General features: G+C 37.4%; 1 protein-coding gene across 8 annotated transcripts in view; it reads right to left on the minus strand.

Annotated features, from left to right (window-relative positions):
• The window catches only part of CYRIB (CYFIP related Rac1 interactor B), a 148,394-nt gene that overhangs the window by 7,083 nt on the left and 114,401 nt on the right, over positions 1-26,910 (minus strand). For 5 of the 8 annotated variants that reach the window (XM_043484498.1, XM_043484500.1, XM_043484501.1 and 2 more), the window contains 7 exons: positions 22,354-22,436; positions 15,677-15,798; positions 11,276-11,381; positions 4,780-4,916; positions 3,612-3,689; positions 1,501-1,617; positions 429-508 (listed from right to left, as the gene is read on the minus strand). In XM_043484498.1, coding sequence (XP_043340433.1) covers positions 429-508; positions 1,501-1,617; positions 3,612-3,689; positions 4,780-4,916; positions 11,276-11,381; positions 15,677-15,798; positions 22,354-22,426 — 713 coding nt within the window. In that variant the 5' untranslated portion in view covers positions 22,427-22,436. Of the gene's footprint in view, positions 1-428; positions 509-1,500; positions 1,618-3,611; positions 3,690-4,779; positions 4,917-11,275; positions 11,382-15,676; positions 15,799-22,353; positions 22,437-23,344; positions 23,428-26,910 lie in introns of those variants that run through there. The other 3 variants (XM_043484502.1, XM_043484497.1, XM_043484495.1) reach the window with 3 other exon arrangements.

The following is a 26,910-nucleotide window of genomic DNA, read 5'->3' on the forward strand; positions in this document are numbered from 1 at the left end:
GAGAGGAGAAACCCAGAAAGAATTTAGGTTAGTGTCAGGGAGAAAAAAGAAGACTGAGAACTAATAACTAATGTTGAGAGGAAGGGATAGCGTTTAAGAATATTTCTAGCCCTCTAGCAAAAAGGCAAAGTGCTCTTTGAAAAGGAAAGAGAATATCTGAGAGGCAAAACCAGACGAGCTTTAAAGTTCTTCCCCCATCCCCTCAAAAGCACGCAGAAACCCTATTCTGAAGCATGACGGTCTGATGAACCTGAAAACCAAATGTACTTTATACATTTAACCAGAACCTACATTAAGCTGTGTAATTATTTTAATTTTATTATATACTTGGGATATATTTAATTCCACCTCCCAAATATGACATATTCATAACTTTGTCAATCATTTCAACAGGACTGTTCAAGTGAAAAACATCAGCAAATACTCACGGTGTTTCAAGCATGACTCTGCACACACTAGCCATGGTGCTTAGACAATCTGTGGTATTTTCTATTGGTAAATTTTTATTCTGCAAAAGTGTACAGAGAACAAAAGAGAGATGAAGAGCTGTTACTTAAGAAAAATTTAAAACCTAGCATAACATGAAAAATTATCAACTTTAAAATCTGATTCCTCCTCTAAATTTTGTTTTAAAAAATGCACTAGAAAAAGAAATGCACTAGATTCCAGGTATTGTTCTAAGCTCTGAGGACACAGCTAGGAGCAAGACAGCTGAGATCCTCCCATCTCTCAAGAAGTCCTTACATTTGAGAGCTGGGCGGGAATAGCCACAACATGCAGACAAGGCCCCAAGAGACACACGACACGTGGATTTGATCCTAAGGGCCCTGGGAAGTCGCTTGGAGACCTTTCCCCCCATCAAAACTTATTTTTAATTGAAGGAAAACTGCTTCACAATATTTTTGGCCTCTGCCATATATTAACGTGAGTCAGCCATAGGTATACATGCGACCCCCTCCCTCAACTTCCCAAGCTGGAAACCTTTACGCCAAGAACGAAGGGAATGTGGTCTGGGTCTTAAGACTACTTGGCTACACTCAGGAGACAGGCCCACAGTGGGTCAGAGCATGAATGCAGAAATCCAGGCAAGAAGAGGTGGGGTGCTCCAGAGAGGCAGCTTGAGGTAGTAAAGGGTCAAGTTCTCAGACTCAGGGTACACTTTAATAAGGAGAACCAATAACACTGCCTTGTCTGAGGGAGTGGACGTAGGGATGAGATAAAGAAAGGAACCGGGGATGAAAGACCTTAAGTCATCTGCTTGTACAGTGTGAAGACTTCACTGTGGTCAGCAGACCATGGAGGTGTCGCCTATCCATCCCAAGGGTGACTGCCGATAGGAGGCAGGCGTGTACACGTGGGTCTCAGGGGACAGGACCAGACGCAGCGCACAAGGTGCCTCTATCAGCTTAGAGGACCTGAGGCGGACTCACTGAGCCCATCCTATCTGGACACAGGCTGAAGAGGAATGACACAAAGAGTAACTCCCTAGGCAATGCCTACCTCTGATACAAACTTCGTTGTAGCATCACTTAAGGTTTTCAGCATTGGGGTTGCCTCAGCATAAAACAAAGACATTCGATTTGCCAATTCATTATTTACTTCATTTTCTCCTTCTGCCTGTGAGGAAAATAAGGGCACTTAATATCAGCTCCTAAGTTATTAAAATAATATTATAAAAGGATCTAGGCAAGGTGCCTATCTAATGCTTCTTAATCTATTAATAATAAATATGCTTACATTTTAGAGCCTCAAATGTACACAACACTTACATTACCTTTAACAAGAAAAAGATTAAAATATAAAGAAATTTTTTTAAAGTTTAACTTTTTAAAAAATATTTTAAATGATATTAAACCATGAAATGAAACTTGAATGGGCTGCCTGCTGTATACAAGAGACCATCTCAATGCCACAGAGGACAGAAATATGACTATGACATCAAACGCTATTAGGAGCAAGCAAGTATCCACATACCTTATCTTAGTAACATGCTAAGAGACGAGGAATGAAGTGGGGGATGAGGGGAGGACCAAGACTGGAAGGAACTAAACAGATGCATGGAAGGGCTAGGCTTTGGCAGATGTTGATGAGCAGGTACACGGGACATTTCAACCAGTCAGGGGGCAGAACATGCTTTCAAATGACTTGGCAGAGTGTAAATTCAAATAGGTCAGTTGTAGTAAGGGACAGCAACCAGTGAAAGAAAGCTGGAAGGGAAAGCTGGGGTCAGACTAAATCTTAGCTTCAGGTCGTATTTTTCTTCTGTAGGTAATGGGAAGCCACTTAGCATTAGAAGAAAGGAGTAACAATTTAGCCAATCTTCAAAATAAAGTTAACTATTGATGGCAGACTGTACCAAAAAGAAAGAGACAGTATGCCAGAAAATAAGTTCTGCAGCTACAGAACAGTTGCCAAAAACAGTGGGAATTAGGCTCTTAACTTGGACAGAAGTACTAAGAGATGGGAAGGGGGGCAGTGAAGAAATCTGAGAAAAATGGCACTTGACAGCGACTGAACTGACCTATAATTAATTACTGAGAGCAAAGGGCACTACAAAGATGATCTCAGTGCCTCTGGTCTTGAATGATGGCAGGATGGCTACAAAGAAAACTGGGTCATTTTACTTTACATAGTGAGTATGAAAAAGACAGACAATAAGGTCAGCCTCACAGAATAAAGTGGCTTATGCAAAGCCAGACTAATACATCTAACAGACGCTTCATTAAAAGAAATCTTTCTGATCCAGGCCTGTCTTAAGAACGATGACTTCATAAAATACTTACTCAATGGCCTCCTTTGGTTTTGTTTTTTAACTGGAGGACAACTGCTCTACAGTATTGTGTTGGTCTCTGATGATCCTTTGGCTTTTTTTTACCTTTTATGCCACTTGACACTCCTTACAAACTTACACAGTATTTTTTCACTAAACTATCTACTTGAGGCCAGGGATGATCCTAGAAATTTTCTGTTTTTCATACAGATTAGCACACTATAGGTCCTAAAAATATCTAGAGAAAAAGATAGTATTTTTCTCACACTTAACGTGGCATTTGATGTCTAGGAGAAAAGAGTATTAAACAGCTTAAAATGAGACGTCAAGAGGCTAACAAGCCAGAAGAGATGCTACGCTAGCCGAGCAACAGGCTCAGAGCCATCTTCTCACACGGCAGTGTCAGACACAGACGTGCTTGAGGTCCAAGACCCCGCTCCCCTTCCTGCCAGGGTTAGTGCTGTTCCTATCCCGGGTCAGCCTCTCCCCAAGAGTCTTCCAATCTAAGAACATGGGGACAAATAACTCATAGCCACTAATTCACGAAATTTTTCTGCAGTTAAAATGAGAAAACAAGGAGAAATAGATCTGTATCAATGTTATACAGACAAAAAGCAGTTTTACTGAAGTAGCTGTGGAACAAAGAACCAAGTGGTAAATCCCATATGGTTTGTTACATTTTGCTCTTTCTTCCCACAGCTGTGGATGACCATAATTATTAACTTTACTACTATCTTTAGCTTTATCTGAATGAGTTAATAAATGAATGAATAAAAGATTAAACTGAACAAATCGAGATATGAATTATTATTATCACACCATAATTCAAACTTTAACTTACTGGAACATTATTAATCCTCATGCGACTCAATGTTCTTCTGTAATAGCTGAAGTCATTCTGTATGGCAGGATTTGTCATCTAAAGAAAACATTTATGAAATAAAAAGTTATTTACTAAAGGGTAGTATAAAAATTAAATGAAGTATCTACTAGAGTTGTAATTAGTTAATTTACATTCTCGAATTTGTAATACCACTTTAAGAACTAAAACCGTTATCATCCAAGATGACAATCTGCACTTAAATTATGTAACACTGTGCTTACTACACTGATTTGCTAACTGTCTCATGATGGACACAGAAGACTGTGCACACTGGTTTTCAGTCACAGTCAGTACACTGTCCTTCTTTCTTCTCATTAATTTCAGGTAACATATGAAAAGGCTGCTCACCAAAAATGGTATTACCAAACAGACAAAAACAAAAAGGAATGTGTAGCCACTTATTGTGGATTATTACAATTAATATACAGGGCAGTTGTCAAACAAACTAAAATTTTATAAACAAACCATTTGTGTTCAAAGTATGAATAAAGGAGAATAGCTGTCTATGATATAATGTTTATAAAATGCTGGAATTAGGAATCCAGCTCTTCCATTTTCTAAACAAGGTACGTGAGGTGCTGGAAAGTCAGAGGACCTGCCTCATCATTAGTTACTATGATAGAGCCTAAAGTGGAATTAAGGTCTCCTGATATGGAATTTAATGCTTCTTTCTTTAAATGCACTCCTTCTAGCAAAAAAGATGTTTATAAGTAGATGGGGGGAAGGGGAGGGTGTGAGAAAGAAGACAGAAGAAGGGAAGAAGGTAAAGAAGGAGAGGGGTAGGAGAGAGAAAGAAAAATCAACATTTTTATATATTAATAGAAGAATGCTGGAAAAAAAAACTGGGGATGAGCAGAAAAGAAAAAATATTAGAAGATGTCAATATTGTTGTTTCAGAGATGCTTTTTAAAATGAAGTTAAATGAAAACTGAATACTGAGCAATTTGCTGTTTGCTATGCTACACCAAAAAGCCTTCATAACTTTTAAATTCAGCTTTCCATTTTTGCTGCGGAAGAGCATACATCATTCCACCACATTTTAATAAGGGCTCCAGGCATTTCCTCCCAGTACTCATTGAAAGACGCATGATTTTCATAACAAGGAGGACCAGCAGGACAATCCTACCTTGAGTTCATCAAACCGGAGTGTAAAATGAAGAATTTCTGCGAACTGTTTAGCAAGAGCCTGCTCTCGCTCTAGATGCTGGGTGGGAGAATACGGGGTACTTGTCAAGGCTCCCAGAAGACCTCTTAACGCTGCTTCTAAAGAACGAAACGTTAAGATGTTGTTTCTATCTATTTATTAAAAAGTGAGCATTTTAAAAATGTTTTGATTTCAATTTCCATAAAAATAAGTTTTCTTTAAAAGCTAGATTATCTAAACATACACTCAAACTGAGTACTGTTTACTAGAATAGAAACCCTGAAGTGACTAACTCGATTTCTGTAAACCCAAATTCAGAATCATGAAGAATCTGAATCTGAATGAAATATCAGGATCAAAGGACATATCTTACAACATTATTTTCACATTCTACACAGTGTTGATTTTTATGAAATGGTAACTGTGACTCTGTCTTTTTTGGTGAAACTATGGTCAGTCATGTCTATATGTGGGCATGAACGAATTACCAACTTCACATACTTTGTGCTGTTTATTTATAACCACAAACTACGTTCTTTCAGCTATGAAAAGAAACCAAATACGTGGTTTAATAATTAACTTCCTAAGTGTTGCACAGCTTGCTATCTCAGGGCCATAATATAAATATTCTAATTCATTACACAAATAAAATTGTCCCTTGAAACAACTGCTACTTTTGGAATGCCAGGCTAATATTGTGTTTAAAAATGGAAATACTAAAAAAAAAAAAACAGAAATACTGATTTCGATTCAAAGAAATCCCAGAAATCAAACTAATACTCTTACATACTACACAATCATACAAGAAGCCTAGATTCTATTCAGAGAAAACAAAGTTTATAAAGTTAGATGGTGGTCTGCTATTTATGAAAATATGCTAGATTAATAAAAGATATTTATTAAGGAAAACAAATTTATGTCATCAGCTTTTAAAAAGCTGAAAAAATTAGCAACTTTTACCATTTATTTATGAGACGGGATTATGAACTAACACCCATACTTGTGCACTTAACCTAGTCTGTCATTTAACTTTCACTGTCAACTATGACATGGGCATTACAGATGGATAAACTGAGTTTCAAAGAGGTCAGACCCCCAAGGGTATATTTCATAAATGCCAAGTGCTTCTGACTTCACAGCCCCATTATTTCCACCATAATAAGCTGTTTCTCATATAAAATGACATTCTAACTAGCCTTCCATAACCTTATAAAAGATTAAATTACTGATTAGTACCAAGAGTAAGTACTCTTTATGCGTCTATTATGTGCCAGGTACTGAGCTAGACACTATTTGTAATCCACACAGTAACTTCAAATGACAGTTATCATCCTTTTTTAATAGTAAGTTAAAAAAACGTATTGATGGTCTCATATGTGTCAGGCAGTGGGTAAACAGATGAAGACGGACACACCCTCTGCTCACTCAGAGACTAATCACACAGAGAGCAGACAGACAACTTACTACAGCTGGGATATGTACTTAGAAGGGTATGGTACCGTGGAAAAGTATAAAAATGGAGCTTCACCCAGTTGCAGACTCAGGGAAAGACCTGCCTGAATACATGACACCTGAACCGAGACTGGACTGTGCACTAAGAATGAGCAAGAGTCTGCAAATAGACAGGGCAGGGAGCCCAATCCTGAACTGAGAGGAGCAAGACCAAGGAGACAAACTGCAAGACAGCAACGCAGGTGGAACAGAGGCAAGAAGGAGAGGAGCCTGAGACTAAAACCACACGCCTATCATCTGTGTCCCACACAAAGCACGCTGGCCTTGTCACCTTAGTGTCCCTACAGAGACTAAGCAGGGTGGTGACACCATCAGATTAGCATTTAAACTCCACTTCGGACTTCCCTAGTGGTCCAATGGTTAAGAACCTGCCTGCCAATGCAAGGGACTCCAGTTCAATCCCTGGTCCAGGAAGATTACACATGCCGCAGGCAACGAAGCCTGCAAACCACAGGCTTTGAGCCTGGGCACACACAGCCTGTGTTCCACAAGAGAAGCCACTGCAATGAGAAGCCCATGGCACCGCAATCAGAGAAAGCTCTCAAGCAGGACCAAAGGCCCAGCCAAAAATTAACAAATGATAAAAAATTAAACTCCACTTCATCTGCAGCATGGAGAACGGACTGTGGGAGTATGGATGGCTTATCGAGTGGAGAAATAATGACAGATCAGGCCACAAAGTAGATCCAGAAGGGGGAACAAGGCATGATGGAAGAGGAGGCTCCTTCAGAGACCAGAGCCATATATTCTCTTACCGACCGCCAGCCATCGACCAGTCTGAATCCTCAGGAGAGAACCCAAAGGATATGGACTGCAGGGGATTTGAAACACCCAAGAGAGATGACCACCATTACTGTGGGCACTTCAGAACCTTGTGAATAGGTTTTGGTGAATTAAGCCCACTGAGGAGGAGTCACCATGTTGGACAGACTCACTCACTACTACGATCCCTGGAGGTGGCCGCTCTAAGCCCCTGGGACAGGATGAAGACTAAGGAGACACAAAGCAGCTTGTGTACTATCTGGACACACAACGTTTCCTTAGACAGCTGCCTCAACTGGGAAGGCCTCTGATTGAAACAAGCAAGTACAGGATGTTTCTTAGGTCAGCAAGGTTAAACCATGTTGGCAAAGCTCAGTATCTTCTGAATTAGTCAAGTGGTCCCTCTCCTGGAGTCCACCCCATGGCTGATCCGTAGTGCTCGAGCCAAGCGACCTCCTCTTTGAAATTCTGAAGGACCACGAGCATCTTCACAGTTTGTGTGGTGCTCCGTGTTCTGTGTGCGGTGTTCATCCTCATCTCTGGCCCAAAGAGAGGCAATGCCCAAACTACCGCACAACTGCACTCATCTCACACACTAGTAAAGTAATGCTCAAAATTCTCCAAGCCAGGCTTTAGCAATACGTGAACTGTGAACTTCCAGATGTTCAAGCTGGTTTTAGAAAAGGCAGAGGAACCAGAGATCAAATTGCCAACATCCGCTGGATCATCGAAAAAGCAAGAGAGTTCCAGAAGAACATCTTCTTCTGCTTTATTGACTATGCCAAAGCCTTTGACTGTGTGGATCACAACAAACTGTGGAAAATTCTGAAAGAGATGGGAATACCAGACCACCTGACCTGCCACTTGAGAAACCTATATGCAGGTCGGGAAGAAACAGTTAAACTGGACATGGAACAACAGACTGGTTCCAAATAGGAAAAGGACTACATCAAGGCTGTATATTGTCACCCTGCTTATTTAACTTATACACAGAGTACATCATGAGAAACGCTGGGCTGGAGGAAGCACAAGCTGGAATTAAGATTGCTGGGGAAAATATCAATAACCTCAGATATGCAGATGACACCACCCTTATAAAGTGGAGAGGAACTAAAAAGCCTCTTGATGAAAGTGAAAAAGGAGAGTGAAAAAGTTGGCTTAAAGCTCAACATTCAGAAAACTAAGATCATGGCATCCGGTCCCATCACTTTATGGCAAATAGATGGGGAAACAGTGGAAACAGTGTCAGACTTTATTTTTCTGGGCTCCAAAATCACCACAGATGGTGACTGCAGTCATGAAATTAAAAGACGCTTACTCCTTGGAAGGAAAGTTATGACCAACCCAGATAGCATATTAAAAAGCAGAGACATTACTTTGCCAACAAAGGTCCGTCTAGTCAAGACTATGGTTTTCCCAGTGGTCATGTATGGATGTGAGAGTTGGACTATAAAGAAAGCTGAGTGCAGAAGAATTGATGCTTTTGAACTGTGGTGTTGGAGAAGACTCTTGAGAGCCCCTTGGACTGCAAGGAGATCCAATTAGTCCATCCTAAAGGAGATCAGTCCTGGGTGTTCATTGGAAGGACTGATGCTGAAACTCCAATACTTTGGCCACCTCATGAGAAGAGTTGACTCATTGGAAAAGACACTGATGCTGGGAGGGATTGGGTGCAGGAGGAGAAGGGGACGACAGAGGATAAGATGGCTGGGTGGCATCACCCACTTGATGGACATGAGTTTGAGTAAACTCCGGGAGTTGGTGATGGACAGGGAAGCCTGGCGTGCTGCGATTCATGGGGTCGCAAAGAGTGGGACACGACTGAGCAACTGAACTGAACTGGCTCAACAGCGAGGAGGAAAAGAGACAACAGAGGTTAAGTGCACTTAAAGCAGAGGGCTCAACTCACTGGTGGTCCAAGTAGGACACTGAAGCTCACAGAATTTAAATGATGGAGCCAAGAGCACACAGCTAATAACCACCAACACCAGAATTCAAACACAGGCTATTAGGCCTTAAAAGCCTAAAATCTATTATTATTGCTTCCCCTAAATATTTGATATATCAGATGCATGTATTCATTAATCCATCACTCGCTCACTCGTTCAACACTGAGTTCCTATCACACGCAAGCAAGGCTATGCATCCTGTCAGCAAGGAAACTGGAAACATGAACCACATTACCAGCCAGGAGACGAGGAGTAAACCACCAGCTCTTAAATGTGTACTTTGTTCACACCGTTACAGAAGTCCTAGCCTATACAAGGAAGGCTCAAGGCTTCCACATGACAGAATGAAAACCCGAGAGCTTTTTGCTACTACCTGTGTTACTACAACCTCTGGTGAGACGGAACACAGCACTTGTGCCAAAACACACACCACCCACCTGATGTAATTCCAGTAGTTAAAATATGAACGTGTAAGCCTGCCCGGTTTGACCTATTTTATAATTATTCTTTTTTTTTAATTGGCAAATGCTGAGAGACCAATATGAATGTGAGAAGGATCTATGCAGCATCGAAAGCATTTTAACTTCAAAAGCAGCTGGGAACTAGCAACACAGAAAAAACTCTTATTTAAAGTAGTAGTGATACTACTACTAAGTAGAACTACTTATTTAAAGTAGTAGTGAAGATAACCAAGAGAAAAACATCTAGGCCCCCTGAGGTTACAAAGCTATGGATTACATAAGATACTTGACTAAAAGAACTGACTGCTATGCTTGAGGAAAATAATTTATAATTCTTACTTCTAGTAAGAAAAGGACAATTTAAACAAAACACTTCTATCTCAACTATTATTTGTTTTTGCATTTGACAGCGTGTTGCATCTAAGGAAAAACAGCGATTCTTGCACTTTTTAAAAAATACGAACATTAAAAAAAACCAAAAAAAACACAGAATTTCAACTTTGAAGCAGAGGTTGACACAAATGGCCAAGTAGTTTACTTAAAGACACAAAGAGAGCAAGATATAAAAAACCAGGATGCAGTAGGGACCCACTGCAACCAGAAAACACACTCCTTAACTAATGGACACAGCTGGTTTGCCACTCAGCTTCGCCAACTGAGAGGAAAGATCAATTGATTAACTGCTGCCTAAGCTACTGATTTTTCCAAAGCAACCAAAGACTTAAGACACATACACACAAAACACAACAACTACCAATTTTAAAACGTGGCAACTAATTAGGAATTTTTAAAAAACCACGTGAGCAAAACAAATCATATCTCAGGTCTAAATTTAGCTTATAAGCCCCCAAGTGGTATCACCAACTCAATGGAGGTGATTCTGAGCAAACTCCAGGAGATGGTGATGTACAGGGAAGCCTGGCGTGCTGCAGTCCATGAGGTCACAAAGAGTGGGACACAACTGAGCAACTGAACATCCGGCTTCTATCTTACAGTACTAGTTTTCTTATTAAATTGTATGTACTCATTTAGGATATATAGCATATTTATATGATTCAAAAAGTTAAACTATATAAACACGTCAAAAACTTAAACTGAAATGTTTCAAACTTATGACACAATCTATACCAGTTCCCACCCCATGCTCCCAACTTCACAAAGTAAAAGCTCTTCCAATGTACACAAGCAGCTAAATGGCTAAATCTTACCTGGTGTCTCTTCCTTTTTCAAGAAAAAGAACTCCAATTCTACTTATCCACTGTATTAAAGGCACAATTCTGATCTTAAAATAAATTTTCCCATACAAGGGAAAAACCATACGGTTCCGAATTCTTTTTACTTAGTAACTCCCTTGGTAATTTCACATATACCATTAGCTTCCTTGTTCTCATCGTGTACAGTTTTAGGTATGTGGATTTGATTGATCTTAGGAACACAAAAATCTAAATCACCAAGGAGACTGAGGATTAGTTCCTACACATGGGAAAGGATTTGCTCCACAGCTGGAAAGGAATTCTACCAGCAGTTCTCACAATAGGACACTTTAGGCTGCAATAAATCAGAAATCTTCTTATAGAAGTTTCAATTTGTTGAGAAAAATCGTCTCAATAACTTAAAAGACCTAGCTGAACAGGAAGACAGCAACATTAAGCTATAATCTTATAGTCTACAAGCTGCTTTACCTATGAGACATATACATTTAGCAGTGTGAACATGAAATCTTGTAAATAGCTTCCAGTATCAATAACTTCCTTTTTCACTGAGGAAGTCATAATGATAAAACTTTCCACTTACCTAACCTCTGAGAAAATTCATAAAATTTCTTTAATTTGCCTACTAGTGGAACAACTGCACCCCATGCCTTCTCTTGTAACTTCTCGTCTGCTGGATGCTGGATTGCCTTCAAAATCCAAAGAATAAAAATAATCAAGATTTATTAAAAAATCATAACAGTATTATTTTTACATTAAAATATAGGTTTTGGCAAACACAGGGAATTCTGGTATAGTCTATGAAACTCAGTATAATGGATCCAGGAGAGCTGAAACTGGCCTTCTCAACTCCAGGGGTACTTTAAACCTAGTGTAATAGTTTTCATCACCCTTGCAATGGATATGGATAGAAGAGAATAAGAAATGACACAATGTATGTTTGTCAGGTATATTATGCCTTGATACCTGTTAGAATCTAAAATTTAGACTCTCAAATCTAGAACCAAATAAAGATACCATTTTATATTGTTTCCCATATCACAGACAAGCTTTCTTAGAAATTCTTTAAGAACTGTTTTAGTGGAATAAAAGGAACAAAAAAGGCAGGTGATAAATAAGACCCATTCTGGGGAAAAGGCTAATAAATGCTCAATAATTCAAATTCTAAGGCCCAACCTAGCTTTAAAAAAGCTATCAAATACCGAAGAACCTAAACCAACCTGAAAATGTGATTTAGAAATTGTCACTTATCCCTTCCCTATAATTAAAACCCTATTCTGGAATCTAAATTTTTTTAGGTTTTCTTGAAGAAGGTGAAAAAGTTTCTAATGTTAAAGGGGAGAAAATAAAACATAATCTGGAGACTCTATTGTAAATATGAATATGCTCTTTCTCTGCCCAGTCTTCCAAGTCATTAGGCAATCATTTGTAAGCACAGAGGGCTAGTCCCAAAGAAATGTATATTATTGATTTCATCTTCCTTTCGCTTACAGATGCTTTTCTTCACTTTTTGTCCATAAAAGTCTGGTCTGCTTTTTCTAACATCTTCACATGAGCTAAACATTCCCTCTGAAAGGTGAAGCACCTGTTCACAACATCATCAGAAGATAATGACACATTCAGATTTCCCCAAGACACTAGTACTCTGACTCCATCCATACAAAACCAGAAGGAAACAAATAAAACTGAAACAAGATAGATTTAGAAGATGCTTCAGGGCTTCCCTGGTGGCTCAGAGGTTAAAGCGTCTGCCTGCAATGCAGGAGGACCTGGATTCGATCCCTGGGCGGGGAAGATCCCCTGGAGAAGGAAATGGCAACCCACTCCAGTATTCTTGCCTGGAGAATCCCATGGACGGAGGAGCCTGGTGGGCTACAGTCCACGGGGTTGCAAAGAATCGGACATGACTGAGCGACTTCACTTTCACTTTCAGATAAATTAGCAACAAGCTAAATTAGTGGGCTATATACATTGTTTAAGCAAACTGCCTTATAAGCTTTTTTACAGAAACAAATAGGAGTCTGAAATGAATCTCACTTATACGACTATTTAGAAATAATGTTATGTTAAAGAAAACTGGACTTTACAACATCTAACAATCCTTATTTCACATTATGTTAATATGACTATTTCAAAGGGACTGTGGTATTATTCTGATGTGCATGAAACAATCCTTTTAGTCTTTAAGCCAAATCTCAACGGTTTTATATCTAGTAGTAAAAATTTGTTCATTTTATTATTTGGGAAATAAGCAAACAGATAAAAATTTTAAATGCATTTTCTTCTCTTCAGAAGCCTATCCAATCTCTCTTGCAAGAATTTAAACACAATTTTCTAAATACCAACTCATTCTCATAATATTAAAATGCTCCAGCAAATGTCACTCACTGTTAAGAGTGAACAGAGTTAACTATTTCCCTGGGTGTGCCTTGCCTGGATTTAGAACCGAAGACACTGGTTGCTCTTCTACGACAACTGTTTATGGTTCTCCTTATACTTGTGACTCTCCTCTCAGATCAGTTCCACTGCTGTCAGAGAACACTTTTGACATAGCACCTATATCATAGTCCAATGTGAAAAAGGGCACTCAGTGAGATGTCAAGCCTTTTTAAAAAAAAAAGCGATGGCCTCCATTAAAAAAAATAACATGCAAAGTGCTATGGCAAAAGAGTACAGGGAAATAGATTATTGGGATTTGAAGGAAGGCTAGGAACTGAGCAGGAAAAGAAAAAAAGAAGTGCAATGTTCCAGACAAAAACAAAGGCAAGGAACTGTACATGTGCAAGACATTCAGAAACGAGCAGTCCAGTGTAGGAGAGGTGAGAAGCACAGAAGCAGGGGAGGCTGTCATGGAGCAGGCATTGTAACTTATTTTCAAAAATGTTAAAATGTTTGATATACCAAAACATTAGCAGAAAGTTCTTATTTCCCTCTCTAGCGGTTTATTCCAGAGAATAAGCTTTGTTTATTTAATAGATTCTTTCTTAAAAAAATTATCTTATTTATTTATTTGACTGTGTTGGGTGTTAGTTGCAGCACACGGGATCTTTGCTCTTAGCTGTGGCATGTGGGATCCAGTTCCCTGACCAGGGATCATACCCAGGCCCCCTGCTACTGGAAGCACAGAGTCTTAGCCACTGGACCGCCAGGAAGTCAGTAGATTCTATCTTAAATCAAATTTTATTCTCCTTTAGAGTCGTGTTTAATAAAGCGCTATCTAAACAAATATATATATATATATAATTCACATCATTAGCATGGTAATAACAGTAAACTCTCAGTCTATCTTCTCTGTGTCAGCTTCTATGTGTCTCTTCTGATAGATTATCTAACTCTATCCTCAAAACAACTCTATGAATTGCTTCCAAATTTTTGCTATGATGAATAAGGCAGCCATAAAGATTTTTACATTCACCTCCCCCTTGAATGACAGCCTTCTGGAGAGTGTTTTCTAAAATTAATATCTGACAGAAGAGTACATATAATTTTATAGATCTGATTTTACACCTTGTCAAACTGACCTCCAAAAAGACAATGATTCTATAATGCCACTTGCATTGATTAAGACCATTTCTTTAAAAAAAAAAAAAAAAAACCTGTTTCTTCATAAACCAACCTCCATTAAACTTTAACCACTTTGTTATTCTATCATGTGCCTTCTCAAAAGGTAGAATGGTTGTTCTACTAAGTCAATTAAGTCTTCACACTGACCTATGACAGTCTCAGTAGTCACATTTGTTCTTTTTACATTTGATTTATACTCAGCTTGGTATGTTTAGAAAACTTGAAATTCACAGAAATGGTTACATGCCTTCATTTACTGAAATTGTAAGGTTTTACCTAAAGCCAATGCTAATGGCAAGATTAGTCTTCTTGCATTTATTCAACAGTCACTAACTGCTTACCAAGCACTATACTAGGTGCTGACAGCACAAAAGTAAGAAAGAAACCTTCCTCAAGCTAGAAGGCTCAAGAAATAGACATCATATCTCAGTGATTTTAAAAAAAAAAAGTGGTGGCTACCATAAAAAAAAAAAAAGTGCCAAGTGCTATGGCAAAAGAGTATAGGGAAGTAGAAGATTACTGGGATTTGAAGGAAGGATAGGAACTGAGCAGGAAAAGAAAAAAAGAAGTGCCATGTTCCAGACAAAAACAAAGGCAAGGAACTGTACATGGGCAAGACGTTCGGGAAACGAGCAGTCCAGTGTAGGAGAGGTGAGAAACACAGGAGCAGAAGGTCAGGAGAAACTGAAACGACAAAGTGTAAGCTATGCCTTCAAAAAATACAATGAGAAAAGAGACCAGAGGCCAGGAAGTTTCTTTGGGTAGTACTGGACACCTGAGTGTATGTGTGCACGTGTGGGGAAGAACTCAGTAAAAGAAAAAGATGCAATTAAGAGAAGGAAATTAAAAGAGTAAAGTTTCAGAGGAGGGTAGAGAACAACAGTAGAGAAGTTAGTCTTGGTAAGAAGTAGGCACATGGCTTCTTCTGGGAGGAAAAAAAAAAATAAAACAGAAGAAATAGAAAAACAGATGGATGATAACCTGGATAAGTTCAGAGGTTTGAGAGAAGAAAGCTGAGGGATACCACACCATACACTTGCTCTCTGGTGGCATCAGACACAGTTGAGGGGGTCCAGACCACAAAGATGGTTTTGGCTTTCTCCTAGGAAGCTTAGGAGGAGCAGAATGACAGACTGGCAGAACAGAAAATCCATAGAATGCTCGACGTTCTCCCCTCCAAAAACAGTATGAACAGCACCCCCATGGATACTGTAAATTTCAGGTATGAGAGTAAGCCAAAAGAATTCTCTTTTTAATATATATAAATTACGTAGTTATAGAATCCTGTTTTCTGTTTACCCTTCTATCACTGCAACCACTTCTGAAATAATGCAAGTGATCTTCCTTTAAATAACTCTGACTATGCAAATAGACAATACAGGAAACAACAGAGATTAAAAACAGGGACAGTAATTTTCACCTCCCGTATTTCATGGCCAGCTCCTCTATACGACTGCAAGTCCTCCAGGATGCCTTCTGCATCTTTTAGAACCACATTCACCTGGTTATAAATTTCCTTCTCAGACTCTGTCGGCTGGGCATCTAAATAGCAGGAAAGCACAAGAAAATTTACAGTCACATGATTTTTTTAAGTACATGTATAATAACTCAAGTATTAAATAATCCAAAAATAAATAGTCTAAAAAGTTGGTTTGACTTAACATTTTTCCCAATGCTAACTTCACACTTCTTATAAAAGACTGACCATTTTTACAGAGTTCTGTATTTGAATAACTAGCCTCAAGTTGGTAAATATCATAGAGAAGCAAGGGAACATCAAACATCACTATTCGAGTTACAAATCATGACGTGTTATATTAAACAAATGAGAGTTATAAGTCAAAAATTTTAATTGTCAGTGTATACTCACTGTTTCTGCTATACTCACCACTAACAGTAATGACTGAAAATGCATGGGTAACCATCTATTTAACTTAACAGAAATGAAAGACTAACTAATGTAGCTGGCTCATCTACAGTTTAAGACAAACTACTTTCCTTTAAAATAAAGTTCACTTTAATGACTGAGTTTTGATATAAAAAATTAGAAACTAAGAAAAAAGACTTTAGTGGTTCTAAAAACCACTTTATACACTGACCAGTGAACTTCTCTGCTGATGAACAAAAGGTGCAGATTACTATGCAGAGGAGTTTGAGTTATGAAAGGACTCCAGAATTACCAGGCTACTAAAAACTAGATACTTAAAGACACAATATTATCACTGAAATTTTGAAATACTAATGCAAAAACTGAGTTTCTATATACTTGGGACTGAGTGAGAAGAAAAATGAAGGGGGAATTATAAAAAGCATAGTTAGGAACACAAACATATGGGCACTTCCACCATGTGTGGCATTAGCCACAAAACAGAAGTGTTGATAGATGAGTAATTCTGGATTTCTCTGTTAAGGCTTGAGGTGACAAAAATCCTGTTTTTAATACCCTGGTCATTTGTTTCGCTAAGGATAAGTCTTTTTTATTTAATACATTTGATTTTTGGTGGGGGAAAATGAAGGAAAAAGATGTTCTGTGAGGAATCTGAGTTTTTCATAAATCTTTCCAACTAGACTATATTCAAGACTACAGACAAGGCAAAAAGCACTTAAAATAATAAACATTATGATTACCATAATGTTTTAGAGAGCAATTGTGGTGTCAGAATTCCTCCATGTTAAAATTTTCTCTTATACTCTGGAGGGTAGGGGAGGCAGACCAAATTTATAATATGAATTAAGAACATTTCTCATAAATATCATTTACCAATCATATAATACTAGAACCTAGACTTTTCTGCACATACTTCACCTCCCCATAAATATACAAAGATCTATTTATTCCTTTCCTTAAAATTTTTTTAAAAACTTAGCTCACACACGAAACTGGGAGTCCAGGTACCTAAAACCTGGAACTTCACTTTGTGCTTAAGGCAAGTCATAATTCAATTCATCTATTAAACTCACCAACTAGTCAAAAATACATCTTTGATCAGCAATCACAGTACCAGACTTCAATTTCAACATACTTAACACAGTGCTACAGCAGCAGTAACGTTCACATGCAAAGCCAACCTAAGAGTTTGTCTTCTCAGGTCTGCTTCCTCATTTTAAGTCTCCTTTCAGAAATCATGCACTTTTTTTCAAAGAAACTGCTATGACAAATTACACAAGAGGAGTCAACTGAAAAATTTAAGACTCTGTGTCCAAAGCTATAAAGGTATTACTAGGAGCAAATACTGATATTATAGCTAAATGATTTTTTAAAAATCAAAGTTTGTCATTTAGCAGTAATATTTTTTCATTTAGCCAGACCATATTCTCCACTCATAATTAGACACACACTAAAAAAAAAGTACACCTCAGTTATAACTTTTTATACTTACACCAGATGCAGTAGAGAAAAATTTTACATGCAAAAAACAGCAGTTTTATACTTTCCATATGAAATTATGAAACTACAGACATAACATCAATAGTAGACACGTATCATAGTTTGAATTCATGAAGTGGGAATTCATGACAAAGGACAATATTTTGACTATTATATATTAAAAGATATTTGTGAAGTTTGAAAACACTAAGCTATGTATTTTGGGTATGGTAACTAGCTGTTAACAGAAAAATATGACAGAGAATTATATACAAAAGAAATATTATCAAGGAGATTTAAATAGACCTTGGAAGTGGTTAATCATTATTAAAGGTTTAATAAGTACCAAGAAATTTAAAAATAAAGGAGAAGATTCCAGTTTCCCTTAAGGGTGGAAAAAATACCCAGCACCACACTGATTAAACATGTTTTAGACTGTCACAGGAAAGTCACATTTATAATTTTGAAAGCTGCTGAAGACTGCTGTAGAAATGAAGACAAACAGAAAAGAGCAGACAGGTAAGCACTACTTTACTGACAGCAAGTCATGCAAAAGGGTGAAATACTCAGGAGGGGAAAGGACTATATAAAATAAAGCATTTTTCCCCAAAATGGGATCAACCAAGACTTGTCACTTTGATTTCTCATAGCAAAAAATGAAAAATTTAATTACTTGAGGAAAAACATATCATAAGCTTAGCCAATAACAAAAGGACATTCATTTGATTGCAAAATGTTATCTACTACTGAGAGTAGGCATAGTGATTACTCATCAAGCTTAGTTTTAAAAGCTGTTCAAGGGAAATTAAAGCATGTTTCAGTTACTCTTACTATTTGAAGGTAAAATTAATTATTTTAATAATTTCACACCAGTTTCCTACTGAAGAGTCACTGAAAGTAACTGCTAAAATTGAAGTTGTTATGGTACAGAGGCAAAGATAAGCTACAAAAGGAAAAAAAATTTGTAACATAAAAATTGTAACTGTGATAAGAGGTCTTTCTGCTTCAATCTCATTCATTCATACAGTAAATGTTTATAATCCCACTGAGGCAGAGTATGTACAGTACATACCACTGTTCAGTATATAAACTTAGTACCTAGTAGATTTTTAATAATAAATAATTGTTGAATGAATGATAAGGTATAGATTCATAAATATGCTCTAGCATGTGTTAAAGCATTTTTACATCTAAACAAATATAACCCTACATCATTTTAGAAAAATAAATATAACAAAATGCCATCAGAAATTTCAAAGTACAGGGCAAAAGCAACTGAAAATATATAAAAGGTAAAATGGAAAAACCAAAGACTAAGAGAGTGGGTACTATCAAATTTTTTTTTGACTGGGGGGAGAGGAGAACAGGAAACACAAAAGACACAAGAATTCGAAGAAAAGTATGACTAAGTGGAAAGGCTCTATAACAAAGAATTAGAGAAAGTAAGAGTCTATTTCTCACAAATAACCACCTACATTTACTCTCCTATTTGGTCTACCTGGAGTTACACGAATCAAGGTTAACTAATGAACACTGAGCTTCTGTGACGATGAAGCACCTTGCTAAGGTTGGGAAGGGACATAAAAGTCCCTCTTCTCGCAAGAGACAACTGCGTGAACTAGTACACAAAGTAGTTACTCAGGCTAAAGATCTGTCATTAGAAGGAGCTATCAATTAACAGCGTCATCATAAAATAAGAAATTTCAAGAACTAGAAGAGACTGTACAGGCCCCAATTCAGTGCTTTTAATATGCTGTCATTAGCATAACTGCCACCAAATTTTACGGGGCAACTCTACATATTAATTAAACCACTATTCTTAAAATAAAATCATATAGGGATAATTTGTTTTAAGAAAAAGACCCTCTTTCTAGTACCTCGAGTAGATAATACACTTCACTGAACACAGAATGTCATTTCATGCCTCAAGGCTTTTTTTAAAAAAACATGTTGTTCCTTTTTCTCCACAACATCCTGCACTAAATTAGCATGAAACATTCTTATCACCCTTCACAACCCAACTCTAATATCACTGTCAGGAATTCTTCCATCGTGTCCAATCCACTCACAGGTAAAGTTAATCCCTTTCCTGACCTATATACTTTGAATGATGTAAATAATTAGCTTGCATTTCTATCTATTCTACTGGATTGAGAACTCCCCAAAGGTGAGGGTTGTTTGTTAGTTATCTTGGCATCCCCAGTATCTACTGGCTGGCACACACGAGGCAAGCTGAAGTGAAAAACTGTGTGTGTGCAAGCACATATATTAAGGGATAATGATGTACTTTAAAGACAGTCTTCATTTTGTAAAATATAGGGGTCCATTAAATCATAGTTCAAAATTACTAGAATAGTTAATTTTTATACAGTTTGATGCAAAATGCCAATATATCTGTCTGTATGGTATTGTTTCTATAGCTGCCCGACCATGGAGATGCATGGAGATGGTAGGCTTAACCAATTAGAATGATGATGAGTAAAGCTAAATTATTCTGGTAACCTAAATATTACAGTTTATCTAGAAATAAATAATGTATTAAACACTGTTTAATAACAGAATATGACTTTATTCTCATCAACCTATGAACTGGCAAATCAACTGTGTTGGCAATTTTGAATCTGGTATAAAACAGTTAAAAAGGAAGGAAGTTTCAAGGGGTCACTATAGTAGCTGAATGATAAAATACACTTTTACAAATGCACATTTCCAAAAAGAAGATAAATATGCAAATAGATGAGAGATAAAACTGAATAAGACAACTCTGATATTAGATTCAAAAGAAAACATATTTACAAAATGTAACAGAATTAACAGGACAAACTCTGACGTAGTTTGCAGTCTGTTTTCACTACATTTCATTTATAGGTTACCAGTAAGTGTCAAAAGTTTTACATTGGCTGATATAAGCAACAAATACTTAATTTATATCTGCCTTTAGGAAGTTAACACTTTATATGTAGTTCTTCATTGTTGGTTATTCTTGTTATTAATCTTAACCTCCTCCTGCTACTACATTAGCTATTTAAAACTTAAGGATAATGATCCAAACCCCCACAGATTAGAAAACCAAGATCAAATAATATTTTGAAAACTACAGTAAATTCATGCTTCTCACTTGACCACAACATAATGCTAGGTTTATAAAAAGATCAAGTGCCAAGTCTTGAACAAGATCTTGACTGTATCAAAGCCAAGATTCTGCAAATGTAAGGAACTTGAGACAAAGATAAAAAGGAGACAGAATAGCAGAAAAATATACAACAGCAAGTTTGAAACAGATGCAAGTAAACTAAAATACAGCTCTAATGTAAGCTGCCTCATCTGAAAGAATAATCCTCAAATCAGCAAACTGCTCAATATCCCCAAGCTGATTAAAATTCATGCTAAACATGCATTTAAAATAGCATTGTTAAATTGTTGAGAAGGGTCAAGAAAACTAACATTCAATAACATCGTTCCCTAAAAACCAAACAATATGGTCCTGATGTTGACATTACTACTCTTCACTGGCCTGCAGAGTATGCAAACTGTCAGTATGAAACATCAATAGGAATGTAGTAAAAGTGGAAAAATATCAGAGACCACAGACTGCCCCATCAAATGGAGACAAACTATAAATTAATGTGCTCATATGATCTGTCCTTATTTAAAGAAAAAAAATACAAATTATTCATAAAATAGGATGAACTGTATAATATCACATAAACTGAAGTTGATGGAAAAAATGCAACATCTCTGGGGGGATTTATTTTAAGGGATTTGTTTTAAAACTCATAAAATATCTTAAATATGTAAAAATCTGTTCAAATGTTTTAATCTCAGATGAAAATGCAAGTGGTAACGTGATTTATAACCTAAAGGCTCTTCACCCTTTCCTAACAATTTTCTAATGATCAGTTAAAATAGCAACATTCACACTAAAACACCAATTGAATATCATTGTTCCCAATTTGACAACCAGACAAGCTAAAGCAATACTGCCAGCCAAAAAAGCAAAAGCTTTTCAACATGCACAGAGGTCAATGACACTTACCTGCCACTCTTAGACCATATTACAATAGGTCATGCAACATAAAACAAACAGAAGGCAAATTACTTAAAGGTCTGTGAACCCATTATTTTTCTTTTTATTTAGAGTTAGAAAAAAAATGAATTCCTGAAATAAATACATATAATAAATTTAACTTTTAAAATCAGTTATCTGCAAAGATTAAATAATTAAGGTTCACACTTACCTTTTAATATTATGCCCAAACTACTGAGCTTTGAATGGCCTTCATGAACAGATTTTGTATTCAAATTATTTCAATAGGTACATAGAGTAATTGAAACCTAATCAATTTTTCTCAACTACAGTAAAATTTTCCCAAAATATTGCTTCTAATTAACAAATCTTGAAGCAGCATATCCTTTCCACCAAAATCTCTTCATAAAAATGTTTTCAGAGCATCTCAAATGTTTTTACTAGAGATCTCAAATTATAAATTAATGTCCAACTAAGAGATATAAATCTCTTATAAAAATTCAAGTAAAAACATTATCACAATTTAATCTATAAAATATGACTTCCAGTTCTAGAAGGCACAAGAAGTTTTACTCAAACAATTCATAGCTCAGTCATGCAAAGCAAAAGTTAAAAAGATGGCAAAGTGGAAACATTCATTTAGTGCAAGACAAACGCAGTCTACTGCAGGCAAAGAAAAATAGATATAAAATCATCTTCTCACTTTCAAAATCAAGGAAAAAATTTGGCCCCTGCTCAAGGTCTGTGCATGTCAAAACTTTAAGAAGATTCCCCATGTTAAGGTACCTGTCAAGACAAGAATGAGAAAAGAGAAAATATCCCTTTATAAAGAAGAACATCTGAAATTTAACTTAAAAAAAAAATCGTAACAGGGAAAATGTTCATTAGGCCATGAATTCGTCCTTCAGGTTACCCAGACTGTGCTCGGGCAGACAGCAAAGCGGGGTCTCCAGGTGCTGACATGGAGGACCTAGAGGTGAAATGTAGTTTTCCTGTACACAATGGCACAACTGTTGCTCTACTTCTTCTTAAAATTCTCCCAAGTTTCATTAATGGCCTTATAATGAAAAATTCTTTAAGTATTCCAATAGTGCTAGTATTCTGAAAAAGAAATTTCTGATCAAGAATTATTCACAGGTAATCTTGTTTAATATTGCACTGAAACAACAATTTATTTTAAAGCCAAATATTAAGAATTTTGGCCACAGCTCACCTTTGCTTTCATCTTAAGAGTAGCAGAATATCAGACTACTTCCTGTATGCCATTCAACAAAGCACGTATTTCTAATCAAATTTGGATTCTCAATAATTTGTGGAAGTTATTTAAAGAATTGATTCTGGATATGCAGCACAACTCTGATCCTTCATATGAACAGAATTACTATAGGGTTATAAGCAACCAGATTGCTGGGCAGTCACTGAGGCATACTATTAGAATGTTCATCATAAGGCTAGTTGCTTCATGGACTAATGAAAGGACAGCACTGGCTACACACTCAACATGATTCGGCAAATGAAAAACTAAATTATACATATGATGGTGATGTTTGCCTACGATTAAGAAAAAAAGTCATGCAAATTTTGTGTGATCCCCGTGATTTTATTAACAAAGCTGGCCTTCACTGTGGTGTGAGTATTAATTTATCTTTCACCTTTACCATTATGCACCAGCCGTGAGGGGCTATGAGACTTACTTTCAAAGTCCAAGAAAAAATGTGCTGCATTGTGGTCTATGTCCCTGGTTAGCACCTTAATGAGATTACCCATGCCAGCAAACCTAAAAATAAAAATGGCAACATTGTTTAGTTCCAGTAAAAAAGTTTTAAGCAGAGGCCTGGGATTCGGCAAAGGCTGGCTTGCTCATAATTACCAACAGGTGCAGGTTTATATGCTTCTGGCATTGAAAATTTGGAACAACAAAAGCACATTTGGCTCTGAGTTTATAGCTCTTGTCCCTCTTTTCCATATATCCAAAAATTTACATAAAGCAAAACTGGAAAGAAAGATTAGATTTTTACGTTTAACTTACAATAGTTACATTTCATTAACATCTATGCTAAGTGTTACTCCTTTAAAATGCTTAAGGCATATATTCTCAATTTAAATTAACATTAAGAATAGATTTCTCACCTAAGGAAATACTGAGACCATTATTTTTAAATATTGGGGATATTTTACCTCTTGTAGAAGCAAATCCTATTAGGAGTATAAGGAAGACAGTATTCAAACCACACTTAACCATTAAAGACTGAAGGGAGATATCAATTAATGACTCATTTTTAAAATTTTACCATACATAAACCAGTATTTCTACATTTTCTATATTTCTAAGATTAATCAAACTTTTTATTATTTAACTCATAGGTTGATTATTCAACAATATCAACTGTACACAAAGTATGTAACTTAGAAGTTAACACAGCAAACCAACACAAAGGGAGCCAGTAAATATTACAATTCTTTAACTTTGCAGAGGAAAAATAATGCACTGATGTAAACCTTGCCCAAGAATTTGCCATGACTCAGTGGGGATGAAGGTGTAAGGAGGGGTCAGGATCCTCCAGGAAATCAGATTCACACCTTGAAGATGTAGCAGCTATAGGGAAGGCAGTCTAAGGCACCACCAACAGACCATCCCCTCCCCTCCTCTAAGCTCCATACTTTCTCTCCAAATATGGAAGCTCTGGTAAAGGTAAATGAAGTGAAATACAAAGTAACTATTTCTATCGATGAAAGAAAACACCTTATTGCTTGAGCCCTGTTACAAAAAAGTCTGGAAAGAGTCAGCACCAGTGTCCTGCGTGGTGCTCCCTTCCTCCACCTACTCTCTGGGCACTGGCACACGTTCCTAACTCTAAGCTTCCCAAAGAGGAAATCAGAGTCTGCGTGTGATGGCTACTCACTTTACAGACCAAAGTCCGATGAACTGGAATACACTTCTTAGAAATGTTAAAAGCAGCCTAGTTTATTCACAACAATGGTTAACAATGAAGGGACCCGTCTCTTAAAATAATGCCCCGTATGGCAGCAATAGGGATCTATGTTATTTTTGACACTAAAATTCCTATTACACAGAATTTCACTGAAAGGATTTTGTACAATGTATGACACAGATGGACTGTCTGAGATTAAAACTAAAAGAGAAAAATTTCATCTTAATTATCTTCTACACTGTGAAAAGTTTAATAATACCAAGCTTTTATATACAAGAAAAAATAAAACATCCAAAGAATGACCTCAGAGTATTACTAAATCTATGCAATAAATTTTTTAGGAACATTTGGGAAAAAACTATTTCACAGCTTCAACTTTCAAAACCTTTCAAATATATATGGAGTATCTGTTTCCAAACATGTATAAATTCTGTCACTAATAAGAACTAAGACCAAATATACAAAGAATTACCTACAGGTATCAAAACTTAAACCATAGATGGAAAATCTGCATGTGAAAGGACGGTAACTGTCTTTAAGAGGAAAAGGCAGCACGCCATTTGTTGTTAAAAGAGCTTAATCTATGGAATCAAATCAAAAGTTTAACTACCTAAAGAGCTGTTTGCCTTGAGGATAGTAGTCAACTTTTCTGGGACTCATTTTCCCCAGTAAAATACACATGTCACAGTAACCATCTTAAAAGGCCATCATGAGAGCTCAATGAGATTAAACACCAATTTCCTAGCACAGTGTATGGCCCACAGAAAGCATCCAATTAAAACGTTCCCTGTGGTAAAAACCAAAATTCACAAAGTAACTTAAAAAAAAAAAAAAGGCTCTGTTTCTTTTAATACAAACTACATTTTTTAAATCACAAAACCCATGGCCCACTTCTGTCAAGAGTATTGCTAAAATGCTGCCCTATAATTAGTCCTGTGAGACCACCACCAGGTAGAGGAAAGAGGGAGAAGACAGAGATCTAAGTGTCCTCACCTTAGCACTTGGATGCACACAGTGATCCTCAGGGAAAATACTGAAACTAGCCAAGTTTATCTGCTCCATTTTTCTACATCTCCTTCAGTGCATTTCTTCCACTACTTAGTCCTTCTTTGGAGGCACCCCAGCCTAACGTGCCACTAACACCCGTCACCCAGCATCATACTTGGTCTTGACCTATTCACTCTTCCCAAGTACACAAAGATTCAGAATCCTTTTCACGTCTTCATCCCAAAAAGTGACTCTTAGTTAGAAAATGGCCCAGTTTATCTAATACAGGTTTCTCAACCTCAGGACTACTAACATTTGGGGCCGAGTCTGGTGGCTCAGCTGGTAAAGAATCGGCCTGCAATGCAGGAGACCTGGGTTCGATCCCTGCATTGGGAAGATCCCCTGGAGAAGGGAACCCACTCCGGTATCCTGGCCTGGACAATTCCATGGACTGTATGTATGGTCCACAGGGTCACAGAGAGTCACACACAACTGAGAGACTTTCACGTTCATGCCGCTGTTGAGAGGGGTCGGTCTCACACTGGAAGGTCTTCAGCAGCACCTCGGGCCTCTATACACCAGATGCAGTACTAACCCACCACACAAGCTGTGACAGACAGAAACGACCTGGAGAGCAGCAAATGTCTCCTGGGGGCAAACTGCACAGCACACAGACAATCTACATCATGTGTTTCTTTGAACAAAAACCCATGGAATTTTTCAAAGGTCTGAAAATGGTTCATTATAATACTATCAGTTGTCCTCTCTCTTAATGGTCTTCCCTGTAGCTCAAACGGTAAAGAATCTGCCTACAACGTAGGAGACCCAGGTTTGATCCCTGGATCAGGAAGATCCTCTGGAGAAGGGAATGGCAATCCACTCCAGTATTCTTGCCTAGAGAGTCCCATGGACAGTGGAGCCTGGTGGGCTACAATCCATGGAACTGCCAAGAGTCAGACTTGGGATGTAGGGATGTAGTGACTTAACACTACACTACATACTATCTTTTAATAAAGTCAAAGTTTTACTCACTCAGTCCTGTCCGACTCTTTGGGACCCCATGGACTGGAGCCCGCTAGGCTCCTCTGTCCATGGGACTCTCCAGGCAAGAATACTGAAGCAGGTAGCCAATCCCTTCTTCAGGGGATCTTCCCAACTCAGAGAACCTGGGTTCTCCTGCACTGCAGGCAGATTCTTTATCCTATGAGCCACCAGAAGCTTATTATTTTTAAATAATAAGCAAAAAAATTAAAACCATATTCCTGCTGTCTCACATAGTTTACAGTTAAAAGAAAAAAACTCTCTCCATCTCCAATGTGACTGATTTCAATACCTATGAG

The sequence above is a fragment of the Cervus canadensis genome, chromosome 12 (assembly GCF_019320065.1).
Source record: "Cervus canadensis isolate Bull #8, Minnesota chromosome 12, ASM1932006v1, whole genome shotgun sequence".
Taxonomy (NCBI): Eukaryota; Metazoa; Chordata; class Mammalia; order Artiodactyla; family Cervidae; genus Cervus; species Cervus canadensis.